At 37.4% G+C, this 16,311-nt stretch overlaps 1 protein-coding gene across 6 annotated transcripts in view; it reads left to right on the top strand.

Moving 5' to 3' along the window:
* Positions 1-15,547, top strand: part of RAB19 (RAB19, member RAS oncogene family) — a 27,835-nt gene extending 12,288 nt beyond the window's left edge. For all 6 annotated transcript variants that reach the window (XM_069087358.1, XM_069087359.1, XM_069087360.1 and 3 more), the window contains exons 3-4: positions 8,405-8,588; positions 14,044-15,547. In XM_069087358.1, the coding sequence (XP_068943459.1) occupies positions 8,405-8,588; positions 14,044-14,312 (453 nt within the window). In that variant the 3' untranslated portion in view covers positions 14,313-15,547. The remainder of the gene's footprint in view (positions 1-8,404; positions 8,589-14,043) is intronic.
* Positions 15,548-16,311: the final 764 nt, after the last annotated feature.

Raw genomic sequence — 16,311 nt, forward strand, 5'->3', positions numbered from 1 at the left:
AGGAAGGAAGGAAGGAAGGAAGGAAGGAAGGAAGGAAGGAAGGAAGGGAGGAAAGAAATAAGGAAGGAAGGAACCTTCTATGTGCCAACCACTGTACTAAGCATTTTGCCAACATTTTTTGATTCTCACAACAACCCTAGGAGGAAAGTGTTATTATTATCCCCATCTTACAGAGAACCATTTCAGCAGAACCTAGATTTCAGGGAGCTGTGGAAGAAGTAGGTGAAGAAAGCATGAATCTTTTAAATGTAAATAAATCATTAAGCATTTGGCAATGAAAAAGACACTGGCTCTGAGCTCAGAGAACCCAAGAGACTTCAGTAAAATTCTGTGTCTAATGCTTACTGACTGTATCTATGACCTTAAAAGGCAGTGTGGATAGAACTCAAAGCCAGGAAAACCTGGGTGCAAGTCCAATCTGTGTGACCCTGGACAAGTCACTTAACTTCCTCTTAGGCAGTTCTCTAAGACTATAAATTGCCAAGAAGGTGCTGATCTGTACTGGTAGAGAGTCCCTTACTGGCAACTCCCTGCAAAGATAAAATTACAAGTCTGGTCAAGTCAAGTCAGTAAGCATTTATTAAGTGCTTACTGTGTATTAGGCATGTGCTAAGTACTAGGTCTACAAATACAATATTAAAAATATATAATAAGATTTTTTTTAAGTACATTAAACAACTATAAAAGAACGTGCTCTCCAAGATCTGAAGGGGAAGGTTGATTCTGGTGAGTGTGATCAGTAAAAGCTTCATGGAGGCAATGGCATTTGAATTGGGCTTTTAGGAGGGGGTGGGAGTTCAACAGATGAAGAATAGGAGGAAAAGCATTTAAGAAGTGACTGTGTGACTCCAGAGTTGCCCAATTTGATTGGCACAAAGAAATGTAGAGGGGAATAATATGAGATTAGACCGATGGTAGATTGATTGATAGACATTGATTAAATGTTTACTTTTTGTCAGGCAATGTGCTAAGATTAATTTAAGAATGGAAAGGTATGGGGCGGCCAGGTAGCACAGCGAGTAAGAGCACCGGCTCCAGAGTTGGGATGACCTGGGATCGAATCCAGGCTCAGATGCTTAGCACCCACCCAGAAACACCTGGCCGTGTAACCTTGAGCAAGTTACTTAACCCCAATTGCTTAGGGGCGGCCAGGTGGCTCAGCGAGTAAGAGCACCGGCTCCAGTGTTGGGATGACCTGGAGATCGAATCCCAGGCTCAGACACTTAGCACCCACCCAGAAACACCTGGCAGTGTAACCTTGAGCAAGTTACTTAACCCCAATTGCTTAGGGGCGGCCAGGTGGCTCAGCGAGTAAGAGCACCGGCTCCAGTGTTGGGATGACCTGGGATCGAATCCAGGCTCAGACGCTTAGCACCCACCCAGAAACACCTGGCCGTGTAACCTTGAGCAAGTTACTTAACCCCAATTGCTTAAAAAAAAAATGGAAAGGTATATAGATGCTGGATTGAATGCTAGGCTGAGGAGTTTGAATGTCATTCCTTTAACACTAGGGAGTCATTGAAAGTTCTCGAGCCAATGCTGAGTGAAGTGAGCAGAACCAGGAGAACATTGTACATAGTAACAGCAGCATTGTTCGATGATCACTATGATTGACTTAGCTCTCCTCAGCAACACAATGGTCCAAGACAATTTCAAAAGACTCATGATGGAAAATGTTATCCATAGTCAGAGAAAAAACTATGCTATGGAGTCTGAATGCAGATCAAAGCATATAATTTTTACTTTTTCCTTTTTTTTGGTGGCTTTTCCCTTTTTTCCTGTTTCTTTTTTCACAACATGACTAATATGCAAATATGTTTACATTTACATATTACAGATTGCCTGCCATCTTGGGAAAGGGGGCTTTGGAGGGAGAGAGTGAGAAAAAAATTTAAAGTCAAAATCTTATAAAAATAAATGTTGAAAACTATCTTTACATCTAATTGGAAAAAATAAAATGCTATTTAAAATTTAAAAAATAAAGAAAGTTCTTGACTCAGGGAATGATGTGAATAGATGGATCTATGAGGAAGAAACATTGTCCTGGCTATATGGATGTACAGTATATACAGAAGGAATTGAGGGGAAAACAGAATAGAGACAAAATATATAAGTAGGCTATTGCAGTATTCCAGAGGGAAATGTGTATCTGAATTAGGGCAGTAGCAATGAAGACAGAGAAGAGGGGATGGATGAGCAGGAGAGATGTTGGTTCTAGACCAGGAGCTCTTAACCTTTTTCATATCTCCTTTTATGTCTGGTGAAACCTATGGACTTCTTTGGAGAATAATGTTCTTAAATATAAAAAATAAAATAGACAAAAGAAGTCAATTATATTTAAATAAAGGTGCAATTTTTTTCATCCATGTTGCTGGATGCCCTAAAATTTATTTACCTGAGAAAGTAGTGACCAGGGAGGGGGTCTGGAGGCCTTGGGCTAAGAACTTCTGTTCTAGATGGTTTGGTTGGGGTGTTTTTTCAATTTTTTATTCATTTTAAATTTAAATACAAAACAATAAAAGGGGGTGAAAAGAATATTACCATGTACGCAGCAGAACACAGAAGAGAATTCAATATAAAACAATAAATTTTCATTTCAAGAAAACATGTAATAAGTACTACACATTGTTTTCCAAGCTACCAAGTTTTTTTTATTTTTTTTTAAGCAATTGGGGTTAAGTAACTTGCTTAAGGTTACCCAGCCAGTTATTTCTGGGTGTGGTGCTAAATATCTGAGCCCGGATTTGATCCCTAGGTCATCCCAACACTGGAGCTGGTGCTCTTACTCGCTGTGCTACCTGGCCGACCCCAAGCTACCAAGTTTTGCTTTGCTTCCTTGTAGGTTTTCTTTTTTTCTCAGCTATCCACCTTTTACTTTATTTTTCCCCTCCCTCCCACTGTAAAGAAGGTTACAATTAAATGCAGAGATATATGTGGATATCTACAAACATACATATATACACATACTCTCATACGCATATAATATAAGACTGTACTGTGCATATTTCCACTTGTGATCTCTTTCTTTGAAGGTGGACAGCATCTCCCTTCATAGGTCCCAGTCTCCATGTTTTTCAAAATCAACCAGCTCGTCATTTCCTATACCACAGCAATATTCCAACACAATTACATCCTGAGAGATTGTCTATGAAAGTTTGTTTTTTCTCAATTTTCTGTATTCCTTCTATTCTTGGCTACATTGATTTTATTTATATAATAAAATTTTAATTTAAAATAACTGAAATTATCCATTTTATACTTCAACAATGCTCTCACCTTATAATATAGTTTAAAGTCTGATACTGCTGAAACTCCTTCCTTTACATCTCTTCCCCCTGGTTTCTTTGAAATTTCCTGACCTTTTGTTTTTCCAAATAATCTTTGCTATTTTTTCTAACTCACTGTAGCAGCAACTCCACTGGCACACCCAGGATAGCTGCTAGCACAGGTTCTTAGATGTGCTTTATTAGGAAAGATAGTTGTTTAAGGGGTCAACAATCTTTTTCAATTACATTCACTAGTTAAAGGGACCCTTAACTTCAGAGAAAATTCGAGCAGAGAAATAAAGACCAACACACAGGGCTTCTAACTGTCTGAGAAATTAGCACAAATCTGGCTACATCACAGAAACACTCTTCCTACAAGTGAGCCCCAAAGCAAAATGCTAACCCTAGAATACATATACCCTTCTTCAAGGACAGAGTACATCACAACCCTCCCGACCTACTGCCTAATTACAAAGTAACAAAGCCTCCCCTAATCAAGCTTCCCTTAATGGATTACACATTAGGCCTATTAATATCGGGGAAGATCTTATATCCCATTAACATTACACTCAGTAAGATAGTTTTTTTTTTTCAAATGCTTTATTAACTTCTGATTTACATCATTCATTTCCACCAGATTTTGAGTTACAAATTTTCTCCCTGTTTTTCCCCTACCCACCACCCCAGAATAGCAGTCCCACAGGATATCCCCTCCTCCAGTCTTCTCTCTCCGATATCTTCTCCCATACCCCCTCCGACTTTTCCAGTAGGGCATGGTGGATCTCTATGCCCCAATGCCTGTATATCTCATTTCCCAATTACATGTAAAATAGTATTAATAATAGTATTTATATATTTTAAATATTTTATTTTAAAACTTTGAATTCCAGATTCATTCCCTTCCTCCCTTGTCACCCACCCTTACTGGGAAGATAAGCAATTCAATATAGGTTGTACATGTGTAGCTATGCAAAGCATTACCATAGTAGATATATTGTAAAAGACTGACTATATTTCTCTCCCTCCTATTCCACCTCCCACTTGTTTTATTCTCTACTTTGATCCAGTCCCTTTTCAAAAGTGGGTACTTCCAACTTCCCTTCCCCCCAGCCTGCCCTCCCTTCCATCATCACCCCTCTCATCCCCTTCCCCCCTACTCTCCTGTAGGGTGAGATACCCTATTTAGTTTGTATGTCATTGCCTCCCTGAGCCAAATTCAATGAGAATAAGGTTTTGCCTTTTTGCCTTCCTGTTCTTCCCCTCCATTGTAACCATTTTCCATTGCCTCTTCTATATGAGATAGTTTACTCCATTCTGTCTCTCCCCATCTCCTCTTGTTATATTCCTCTCTCACCTCATTTTTCACCAAATTTGTCCTTTTAAGTATAATCCCAGTAAGATAGTTTTTAGTAGCTTAATTAGGATGGTATTGAATAAATATATTAGTTAGGGGGGCGGCTAGGTGGCACAGTGAATAGAGCACCAGTCCTGGAGTCAGGAGGACCTGAGTTCAAATCCGGCCTCAGACACTTAACACTTACTTGCCGTGTGACCTCGGGCAAGTCACTTAACCCCAATTGCCCTGCCTTCCCCCCTTGCAAAAATTAAAAAAAAAAATTTTAGTTTGAAAAAAAATTAGTTAAAATTGTTATTTTCATTATTATTATTGACTTATCCACCCATGAACAATAAATTTTGTTCCAACTATTTAGATCTGAACTTATTTGCATAAAAATGTTTTATGTTTATGTTCTTATGGTTCCTATGTATGTTTTGGCAGGTATACTCTCAGGTATTTTATATTCTAGGTTATTCTAAACAATTAAAGGGAATTAAGGAGATCTCCATTTATTTGCAACTTTAATTCTCTTTAATTATTTAATCCTTTTTCCCTTCTCACCCTCAAAGTCATCTAAGGAATCATTCAATCTCTCTGAGTTTTTATTCTTTCTTCTCTTGGTTAGGAAGAATTCCTGTCCTTCCACTCTTGTGGCTAAGCTATGTGTATAAATCACTTTAACTCTAAACACTATTAACTTTAAGCTCTAGAAAAGTAAAATGTTGTTGAGTTATTTCAGTCATGTTCAGTTCTTCCTGACCTCATTTTGGGGTTTTCTTAGCAAAGATACTGGAGTAATTTGCTATTTCCTTCTCCAGTTCATTTTACAGATGAGGAAAACTGAGGCAAACAGGGGTAAGTGGCTTGCCCAGGGTCATACAGCTAATAAGTGTCTGAGGCTGGATTTGAACTCAGGAAGATGAATCTTCCTGACTTAAGATGGGGCACTCTATCCACTGTGCTGCCTGACTTTTTCAGAAAGATGAATTAATCCTTAGTATTGATAACCATTTTAGTATATTCAAGTGATCTACATTTACCAGATCTTGTGGGAGCCCAATCTTTACCCCTTTTTATCACCTAAATATACCTCTTCTTTTGCCAGTGACTTCTGTCTTTTGATTAGGTCTCTACCACCTTTTCTAGAGACTTGAAAACCTACCCTTAGGATTGAAGTGTGCTTAGCTTGGATCGAAGGTTCTTAACCTTAAAAAAAATTTTTTTTTTATATGTGTCAAGGATCCCTTTGGCAATATGATGAAGCCTAAAGAACACTTAATAATTACTATATGTCAGTACTAAGGACTAGGGATACAAAAAAAAAAGGGAAACTGAGGCCCAGAAAGGCAAGGCAATTTACCTGACAGGGGTCAATGTCAAGCTAGACTGTGTTCTCAGGCTCCATTCCTTACACTGTTTCACAGAGCTTCTCATTCAATTACTCAAGCTTAAATCTTGGTCAGACTTGCTGTTTTGATTAGGCAATACAAACACCCTTTCAAACCACAAAGTCTGATTTCCTAGATAAGTATTGGTTAAATTTGCAGTACTATTTTCATGCTTAGATAGCGAGACAATCTGGTGTGACTGACCATAGAACAGGTTATTAATGGGTAGGGCATTTTCTATCATGGCAGAAAGTCAATAGTTTATTTATATTTTTTCCAGGACTTTCAGAAAAATTTTTAAATAACATTTAATTTTTCCCAATTACCTGTTAAAACAATTTAACATTTAAAAAAAAATGTTTTGAGTTCCAAATTTTATCCCTCCTTCCCTCCCTTTCTTCCCCCCTTCCTGAGATAATAAGCAATCTAATACAGTTCACACATGTACAATCATGTATTCGTCATTTAGTACAAGAAGACTCAAACAAAAACTTTTTTTTTTTTGAGGGAAATTGGAGTTAAGTAACTTGCCCAAGTTTACACAGCTAGTTTTTTTTTGTGTGGGTGTTAAGTGTCTGAGGCTGGAACTAAACTCAGGTCCTTCTGACTCCAGGAGCTTTACTCACTGAGCTACCTAGCCGCCCCACAAAAACTTTTTAAAAGGATGAAAGAGAGAAAGTGAAGAATAGTATGCTTTGGTCTGTATTTGAATAGTATCAGTCTTTTTTCTGGAGGCCGATAGCATATTTCATCATTAGTCCTTTGGATCATTGTATTGCTAAGAATAGCTAAGTCATTCAAACTTCATCATACAATATTGCTATTACTGTGTAGAACATTCTTCTGGTTCTGTTCATTTCACTTCGTATCAGTTCTTTCCAGGTTTTGCTGAAATCATTCTGGAAAGTCAGTAGTTTAAAAAAAAGAGTTAATAATAATTTAATATGAATGGTAGTTTTTTAATCTGTACTCAAATTTTTGTTCTGTCTGAACCTCACCTGCACAATCCTTACATTCTTAAAGCTTATTCATTCATTCATCTGTTTATTCTACAAACATTTATGGAGGGTTTACAATAGGTAAGTTACTCTGCTAAGTGCTGTGAAGGCCACAAAGATGTGGAAGACATAAAGAGAGAGTCTGGTGTAGTTGATAGAATGTTAGACTTGGAATCATGAGACCTGGCTTCACACCCCATACGTGACACTTACTAGCCATGTGATAGGGACAAATCACTTGAGCCTATTTCCTCAACTATAAGACAGAAATAATAATACCACCTTCTCAGGTCTCTTGTTAACATTCAAATGACAACATATATAAAGCACTACTATATTAGACTGTTGTGATGATGATGACGATGATGGTGATGATGGTGGTGATGATGATGATGATGATGCTTCCTACTCTCAGGTAATTTGCAGTCTGATAATATCAAAGGATCATTAATGTAGAGCTGGAAGGAACCTCAGAGGTTGTCTACTCCGATCCCTTCATTTTTACAGATAAGAAAACTGAGGGCTAAAGGGGTTAAATGACTTGTACCAAGTCATAGAGTTAGTAAGTATTAGGAGTAGGATTTGAACTCAGGTCCCAAGAGCCCAAGCTCAGTGGTTCTACTGTCCCATGATTCTTCCAGTAGTTTGTGGTGTAATGATACAGGAGTAGTCAGATGGGTAGCCTATTAACAAATCCTGTTACAAATAAATTTTAAGTGAGTGTCAAGATTATTTTTGTCACACTGGAATCCAATATCATTTTAAATAAGTTTTCCACAGCCTCCAAGAAGAACTATGAGAAGGTACCTTCCCCTATTCTTTTTAAAATTTTTTTAAATTAATTTTAAACTTAAATAAAAAAAAAAACAAGAAAAAAAAGAAAATATTTCCATGTATGCAGCAGAACCTTCCCCTATTCTTTTTTTTCCTTAGGGTGAGGAAAGGCAAGGCAATTGGGGTTAAGTGACTTGCTCAAGGTCACACAGCTAGTAAACATCAAATGTCTGAGGTCAAATTTGAACTCAGGTCCTCCTGACTCCAGGTCTGGTGTTCTATTCAGTGCACTACCTACCTGCCCAGCCCCCATTTTTTGTTGAAGTGAGTGATTAAACCCATGCATGAGTTGCTTCATTTAATGTCAGACCTTTAAAATGTGCTAGTTTCCCTGAACTGCTCTTTTATTCTTTGTTATAAGGCATGACTCTTTAGGGTGTGGGAAAGAGGTGGGGGCTGTGTAGTATATAGTAGGATATGATTGCAAAAAAAAAATGCCAAAAAAATTTTTTTTAATGATCTAGTGCTTAGAGATGTTTCATTTGGAGTTTTAGGGCCGTAGGAGAATTTGTTAAAACTGTCTTTGTTCTGTAATAATGCTGGGTTGGCTTAGCTCCTCTCTTTTCCTTACCTGGACAGATGCAGGTTTGGGACACTGCTGGCCAGGAGCGATTCCGGACAATCACCCAGAGCTACTACAGAAGTGCAAATGCTGCCATCATTGCCTATGACCTGACAAGGCGATCCACATTTGAATCTGTTCCTCATTGGATCCATGAAGTAGAAAAATATGGGGCAGCAAATTTGGTCATAATGCTTATTGGTACAGTATTTAAAAGGCATTTAACATCATCATCCACTATTAGTAGTCTGATTTTTTTTAACAGATTAAATTTCACGAAGCATCACCTGTTACCCACCAATATTACTATGACTTTTTGGTGTAATAAGAAGAGCTCATTGACATGAAATATTGAATCCATGTATGAGTGATTCAAAAGTATTTAAGCAATTGGTAATTTTGCAGGAATTCTGCAGGAAACAAATTAGTCCATTTCGATCAAGTTATTAAAAAAAAAGAAATGGGAACCCTTTCTTTATATAAAAGGCCACTGACCTAAAAGGAAAAAATAGGAAGCAACTGGACTTTGGGTAATATTTTTAGTGAAATGCAAAATGTTCATGAGTAAGACCTCTCTTTTTTTTCAGATTAACAGGGAACAGAGATAAACATGTCAAACATATATTTTAATTCCATACTATGCATGACCAGATGAAAGAGAAGATTCTAGGAATGAAAGGATAAGGGACTGAAAGAAGGGAAGTAAAAGAGAAAGAAAAAGCAAGAAGAAAAGAAGAGGAATAAAGAGACAGAGAAAGGAAATAAGAGAGATAGGCATGGGGAGCAAAGGAAATAGAGAAAGATTTCATAGATTATAATGTGAATATATTGCTGTAGTAAGCTGCTATTGATGCACAGTACTGGGCCCTTCAGAATAAGTTATTACTGCTTATAAATAACTAATTAGTTGATCAATCACTGTTAACAGACATTCAATTATTCTCATTCTTAAGCCTTTTAGAGGCTCTATTCTGGATGAGATGGTCACAGCTTCTCACCAGGAGGAAAATTATGCTCTGAATTGAAATAGAAACACCAGAGTCATTTTGCCAGTTTTCCCCACTGGGTTAAATTCAGGTTCCCCAAATCCTCAAGCAATTTATAATTCATTATTCAGAGTCTTCCTCCAGTCATACTTTCCCCATGAATCCTTCCCTGATAACTGGCCCCTGTAGATCTTTCTCCTTCCTGAATTATATACTCATTGCCCACATGAAACATTTTGACACTTTCTACTTTTCCTACAGAGCATTTTCTTGTATCACATCTAATTCTTGTTTCTCCCCCTATAATATAAGCTACTTGAGAGAGAGGACTCTGTCATTTTTGTGGCCCCCCCATATAGCTTAGATCAGTGCCAAACACATTTTTGGGGTCTGGGAGATTCTCCCAAGAAGTCAGAATTTTGGACTTGGAACCTAGCTTCTTTAGTATATAGCCAGACCTTGTTTAATGAAACCAGGTTGCTCTCTGTAGGACAGAAAGCAATTCAGTTTTTAAAAGTCTCTGAATATAACTGAATATAATATATAAGCAAGTTACTTAACCCCAATTGCCCTCCAAAAGGCAAAAAAAAAAAAAAAAGTCTCTGAATGTAACTAAAGAGGGTAATAAATTTGAACAATATGATTGATTCAGTTCAATACCCACTCAATTGAATATTTTTCTCAGTTTCTTATTATGAACTAAAAAATAATCAGTGAACGCTTATTAGGTATCTATTACTGCATTGTAATTAGGTTAAACATATATTTTAACTTAGGTTAGATTTATAGGTTTAACTTAGGTTAAAGACAGTAAGCAGCCATACATAGAGATATATAAAGATGTCTGAGGCCTGCAAGTGGATTCTGACTTCCCTTGAGGCCATGTCTGAAAATGCTAGTTTGTCCTAACATTGGAGGAAATAAGGATGCCATTCATTCATTGAAAAAGACTGATGGAGCATCTGGTGTATACAGGGCATTGTGGTGGATATAAAGATGTAAAATATAATTCTTGTCCTCAAAAAGCTTATAATCTAATCCTAGAGTTGAAACAGAAAAAGAAAACAGGGCCTGCCATGAAGGAGGTTACATTCTATGGGATTATACAATAGGTATGCAGATAAGCAAATGCAAAATATATAGAAATTCAATACAAAGTAATTTGGAGCGGGGTGGGGGGGAGGGAGTGGGGAATAGGATAGTATGTGCAAAGGTGGGAGATGCAATGCCATGAACAAGGAATAGCAAATAGGTTAGAACATGGAATATTATGAAAGGATGTGAAATCATTCTGGAAAGATAAGCAGGAGCCAAATTAGGATGGGCTTTAAATGCCTAATTCAGGAATTTGTATTTTATTTTGGAGGAAATAAAAAGCAACCAAGACTTCTTAGTGGTTCTGTGCTTTAGCAAAATCACTTTAACCACTATGTAGAAGACAGATTGGACAGGAGAAATATGGAAGCAAGGAGATGAAGAGTCTGTTCTCAAATGATAAATTACACATTTTAAAGCATGGCACTTATTAAATAACTACTGTGTCCAAATGAAACGGTCTACTTTCTTGCTGAACGTATATAATATTTAAGCTAGTCTTAAGAATTAAATAAGAATAAACATAGAAGATTCAGCTACATAGAATAAAATAACATGTTTGGAAAAGCAAACTATCCTGCTTCTCACTAAAACAAATATGGTGTTACTGTCATCACTTTATATTTATAGGAATGGAAGCTTATTATTCAAGATACTGTTTTTCCACTCTGGGGTACTTTGCCTTCAATTAAGATTTACTCTAGTTAGTACTGTGTAGCTTAAACTGACTTGGTTATAGATCTGTCCTCCAAACAGACAAATTTTAGCCAAAGGGACTCATAAAATGAGAAAGAAATAGCATTCTGGGTATAATCTGGTTACTTTTGTCATCAAGCATTAACTGTATCATTTCTTGTTTCACTCTAATCTTATACACTTTCTTAATTGTTTTCCTTTTCCGTTCTAATCTTATGTAAAGACTCGATTAAAATGTTACTTTGTAACTCATCTTACTTCCCTTACAATTTAAATTCTTTCCCTGGGCGCATACATAGGGACTGAGGACAGCTTGTTCTGAAAAGCTCATGCATGTAATTTCTTGCAAATGTGGTTCTGGGCACATCATTGCTATGGTCACCATCTTTCACAACCTGCTGCTAAAGCAATTCCCCACAAATGTAAACTTCTGTCTCTTTCAGAACTCTTGCAGAAATCAGGAGAGATAATATATATAATTAAGTCTCCTCAATAGTAGTGTAAACCTCTGTGGCTCTCTATTTCCATTGAAAAGTAGGATTCTTAGCCACTTTATGGTTTTAGGGAAAGTGAAATGGCACTTTCCCCCTTAATTTTTCATCCAATGGTCACTAAACAACTAACAGCTTATACAACTTTGTTCTCTGATACAGTCTGAAGAGTTGCAAAAAAAAAAAAATCTCAATTAATACCAGGCAGTCACTAAGCATATATTAAGCACTTGTTATATGCCAGGAACTGTGTCAAGTTTAAGGGATACAAAGAATGGCAAAAGACAGTCCTTGCTCTCAAGGAACTCATAGTAGGATGAGAGAAGACAACATGAAAACAAACATGTCCTTTTATACAGATATGTGCACAGTGAATTGTGAGGGCAATTACAACAAGGAGGGTTGAGAAAAACCTCGTAGAAGGTGGGATCTTAGCTGAGGCTTGAAGGGAGTCAAGAAAGCTGGGAGGGGCAGCTAGGGGGCACCAGCCCTGGAATCAGTAGGACCTGAGTTCAAATCTGACCTCAGACACTTTAACACTTACTAGCTGTGTGACCAGTCACTTAACCCCAATTGCCCTGCCCTCCCCCTTCCAAAAAGAAAAAAAAAAAAGCTAGGAGGCCAAGGTGAGGACAAAGAGTATTATAGTCATGGGGGACAGAAACTCAATCACAACTCCCAACCATAGCCATGAATGTAGGGGAAGGAAAGGGGAAAAGTAAGAGGAAAAAACAAACAAAGGGTTGTTTGGCTTTGCTCAGGAGTGGGAATTAGAATCTGATAATTCCAACTCTACTAAATTCAGTCTTTAGGTAGTTTGATAGGTATAATCAAAGCCTTAGTTCCTTCATTTGTAAAATGAACCCGGACTTGGGGACCTTCAGCTTTAAATCCATCATTTTATATTCACCTCTATGGTCCAGGACACATCTGGAATACTGGGATCAATTCTAGGATCAATACCAGGATCAGACCATATTTTAACAAGAATACAAATGATGTCATTAGAATGTGAAAAGCATGGGTTTGCTATGTTGTCACTCTGGGATGAACATTACCACACTGGCCCTGAGGGAAAAGGCCAATGGTAAATCTGTTCTATGTGAGCAGTTGATAAAGAATTTGGGTTAGGAAAATCTGCCACTGGCTGTGTGACCTTGGGCCAGTCATTTAAGTGTCCCAGGCTAGAAGTGTCTTTTAAGGCCAGAAACAACAAAGCAGGTGCCATACTGGTGGGAATTTCTTTGAAGCAAGTTTTGTTCACCCATGAAATCACAGGTTCAGTCAAAAATTGACTAGCTAGAAGTCACTTCAAGAAAGGCAACAAGGTCTGGGAGTGACCACAGACCAAGCCATATGAGGCCTGGTTGAAGGAAGAAGGGGTGTTTAGTGTGGTGTAGAGAAGACTCAGAAGGGATATGAAAAGAAACTTCAAATATTTAATGGACTGTTGGTGGGAAAGAGATTAGATTGGTTTTACCAGACTCCAGAGGATGGGTAGAAGTTACAGAGGGGCAGATTAATCTCCTGAGTAAAGAAAAACAAGTTAGAAGTATCCAAAAGTACAGTGGCAGCTAGGTGGTGCAATGGATGGAGTGGACTGGCCTTGGAATCAGGAAGACATCTTCATGACTTCAAATCTAGCCTCAGACACTTACTAGCTGTGTGATCCTGGGCATGTCACTTAACTCTGTTTGCCTCACTTTCCTCATCTGTAAAATGAGCTGGAGGAGGAAACAACAAACTACTCTAGTATATTTACCAAGAAAATTCGAAAATGGGGTCATGGAGAGTCAGAGACGACTAAACAACAAAAAATGCAGAGGGAATGGATTCCTTTTTGATAGAGATCTTAAGGGGAGAGCTGGATGACCATTTCTCAAAGATACTATAGGGTGGGATTCCTCCAAACTCACACTGTACTAGATAGCTTCTGAGGTCCCTTGCAACCCTGAGATTCTGTGTTCCAAATAAAAGATGCTCCCCTTAAAAAATTAGATCCTCTACTTCTCCCCTCCTTTAGCATGGATATATAAAAGTACATTGACTTTTTAAGATCTTTTTAAAATAGTACTGTAAGCATATTAATGACAGTTGTCTAGATTCATTTTTCATTCTGCATCACTTCCTATAAAGGTTCCATACTCTTTATATTCTTCACATCTAATTTCTTATGGAGCAAAAATATTGCATTGCATTGATATACTATGATGGATTCAACTAGTCCCCAATTATTTGATGTTTATGATTTTAATTTATTTTCAGTAGAGTTGGTTTTTTCTAGCCTACAGATCATTTTGTTGAGCTAAAGTGTTCTTTGAAAAATACACCATTTATAAAAATCAGGCTACACTGCTCAGTATCCTGTTGCTTTGTCTTTAATTGCAGGGAACAAGGCTGACCTATGGGATAAACGTCATGTTCTTTTTGAAGATGCTTGCACTCTGGCAGAGAAACATGGCCTTCTTGCAGTTTTAGAGACTTCAGCTAAAGAGTCCAAGAACATTGAGGAAGTGTTCATGCTAATGGCAAGGGAGCTGATTGCACGGAATGAACTGAACTTTTATGGGGAGGGTCCACAGAACAATCTCCTCTTGGATTCTAGTCCAATTCTCATAGCTTCAAGTCCAAGTTCGAAGAACCACTGCAATTGTTAAAAGGGGGAGGAACAAAGGGGAAGGTAGAGTGTGCTGTCAGAGAGGCAATCTCTGAAACCCAAATTAGTGAGAAATCTGGTTATCTAGCGTGTTAGGTTTTAGACCTGGGAGTAGATATTTTATTGTTCTCTTTCAATTACCCAGGCTTCCTTCCAGCATGCATAGTTGCTACTTTTGTTCTGTATCAACAAAGAGATACCCATCCACGGACTGAAGGAAGTTTAATTTGATACAAGTGTTTATATGTGTCTACTATGTTCCAGGCACAGTGCTAGGGTCTGGGAATACTGAGACAAAACTGAAACAGGTTCTGCCTTCAAGAAGCTTATATTCTACCAAGAAAGGCTTCGTTTTAAAGACAGTAGTACTTAAGAGGAGCTTTGAAGGAAATTAAGGAGTCTAATGGGCAGAAGTAAGAATGGAGTGTTTTCAGGAGACAAATCATCCTTTTTCCATAGTCTCACTATATTAAAATGAAGTTTAGTGTTGGAGGTAGGAAGGATGGATAATGGTTTCCCTCCATTAGCCTTGGCCAAACCCTAGATCTGGCTTACGGCCACAGTTTTCCTTCAGTGTTGAAGAAAAGGAAGGGCCTATAGGTTCAGAGGAAAGTAGAACAGAATATCAAGAAAAAGGAAAGGCTGGAAAGCATACTCTAGAGTGGCTTGTATCCACTCACATGTTGGGTCTGGGCTTTTTTATTTTAATTTTTTTAGAGGGGAGTGGGGAATTTGAATGGTGAAATGAAAGACATCAGATAGCACAAACTTACTTCACATTTGTTCTCCTCATACCCGCCTAATTCAAGAAATGAATTGGAATTGAAGCTTTTCTTAGCATATTTAATTAGTTTATTAATTGATTTAATTAGTTTCATTTCATTGGGCTTTTTTCTGTTTCTACCAATATGGTCATTGTTTTCATGGACTTGCTTACTTCAGTCTTCTTCATTTTATAGGTTTTCTCATAATTTTTCATAATCTTCTTATGGGCCAGTAATATTCCACTACATTGATGTACCACAATTTGATTTGATTAGCCATGCTCCAATCAATGGCATCTGCCATATTTCCAGTTTTGTTTTTTTTTTTGCTCCCAGAAAAAAGTGCTACTGTGAATATTTTTGTACATTTATGACTTTTTTTCTGACCTTGAGTTCTTTGCAGTTGGCATATTCTCAGCAATGGGATCTTTGGGTCAAAGAGTATGAACATTAAAAACAAACAAACAACAAACCACCAGTCTGTAGTGCATCTTTATTTTAACATTTAATTTTTATTTAATTTTTTCTCAATTATATGTAAAAAAAACATTATTTTTTTAACATTTGATTGGATATTCTCTCCCTCCCTCCTTTCCTTACTCTCTCTTCAGAAGGCAAGCAATTTGACATAGATTATATATGTATAATCATTTTAGCACATCTAACAAAACTTAAAAATTTTTTAGTTGAGAGATGTTCACTGTTTTGTCTCATGCTGCTTGAATGGTATATTTTGGTTTGATATTTTCTAGAAAATAGAAGAGAAATGGAATAGGAAATAAGAGAATGTTATTTTTCTCTAAATTTTCAAAGGTTTATCCACAACATACCAAATTCCAGTTAGTTTGAACTTATGTAACATTGCCTGGGGGAAGGGAGTGAGAGGAGGAGGAGGAGGGTTGTTCCCAATTCCATACCTAATTCTCTCGATCCCTTAGAAGCCAGTACTGGTTGAAGGTCTAGGGTTTACACATACCTAAAAGGAGAAGGCAGAGTTTCAGATCATTTCCTTTTACAAATGTACAACCTGTACAAGATTGAAATTAGCACACACTGACCTTTTCAGTAAATTTACTTCTTAGTCTAGGGGCATTCCCAAGCACAGCCACAATATAAGAAATAACTAAGGACCAGGGAGATATAATATAAATATACCACAAATCTTCCAATTACCTGGCCATCTGTTCTCAATTTCCCACTGCCTTCCTACTAGGTCAGTATACCTGTGGAGAGTGC

Source organism: Petaurus breviceps, unplaced genomic scaffold, assembly GCF_028583685.1.
Source record: "Petaurus breviceps papuanus isolate PSGF00001 unplaced genomic scaffold, PetGlider_PUasm1.0 181, whole genome shotgun sequence".
NCBI classification, from domain to species: domain Eukaryota; kingdom Metazoa; phylum Chordata; class Mammalia; order Diprotodontia; family Petauridae; genus Petaurus; species Petaurus breviceps.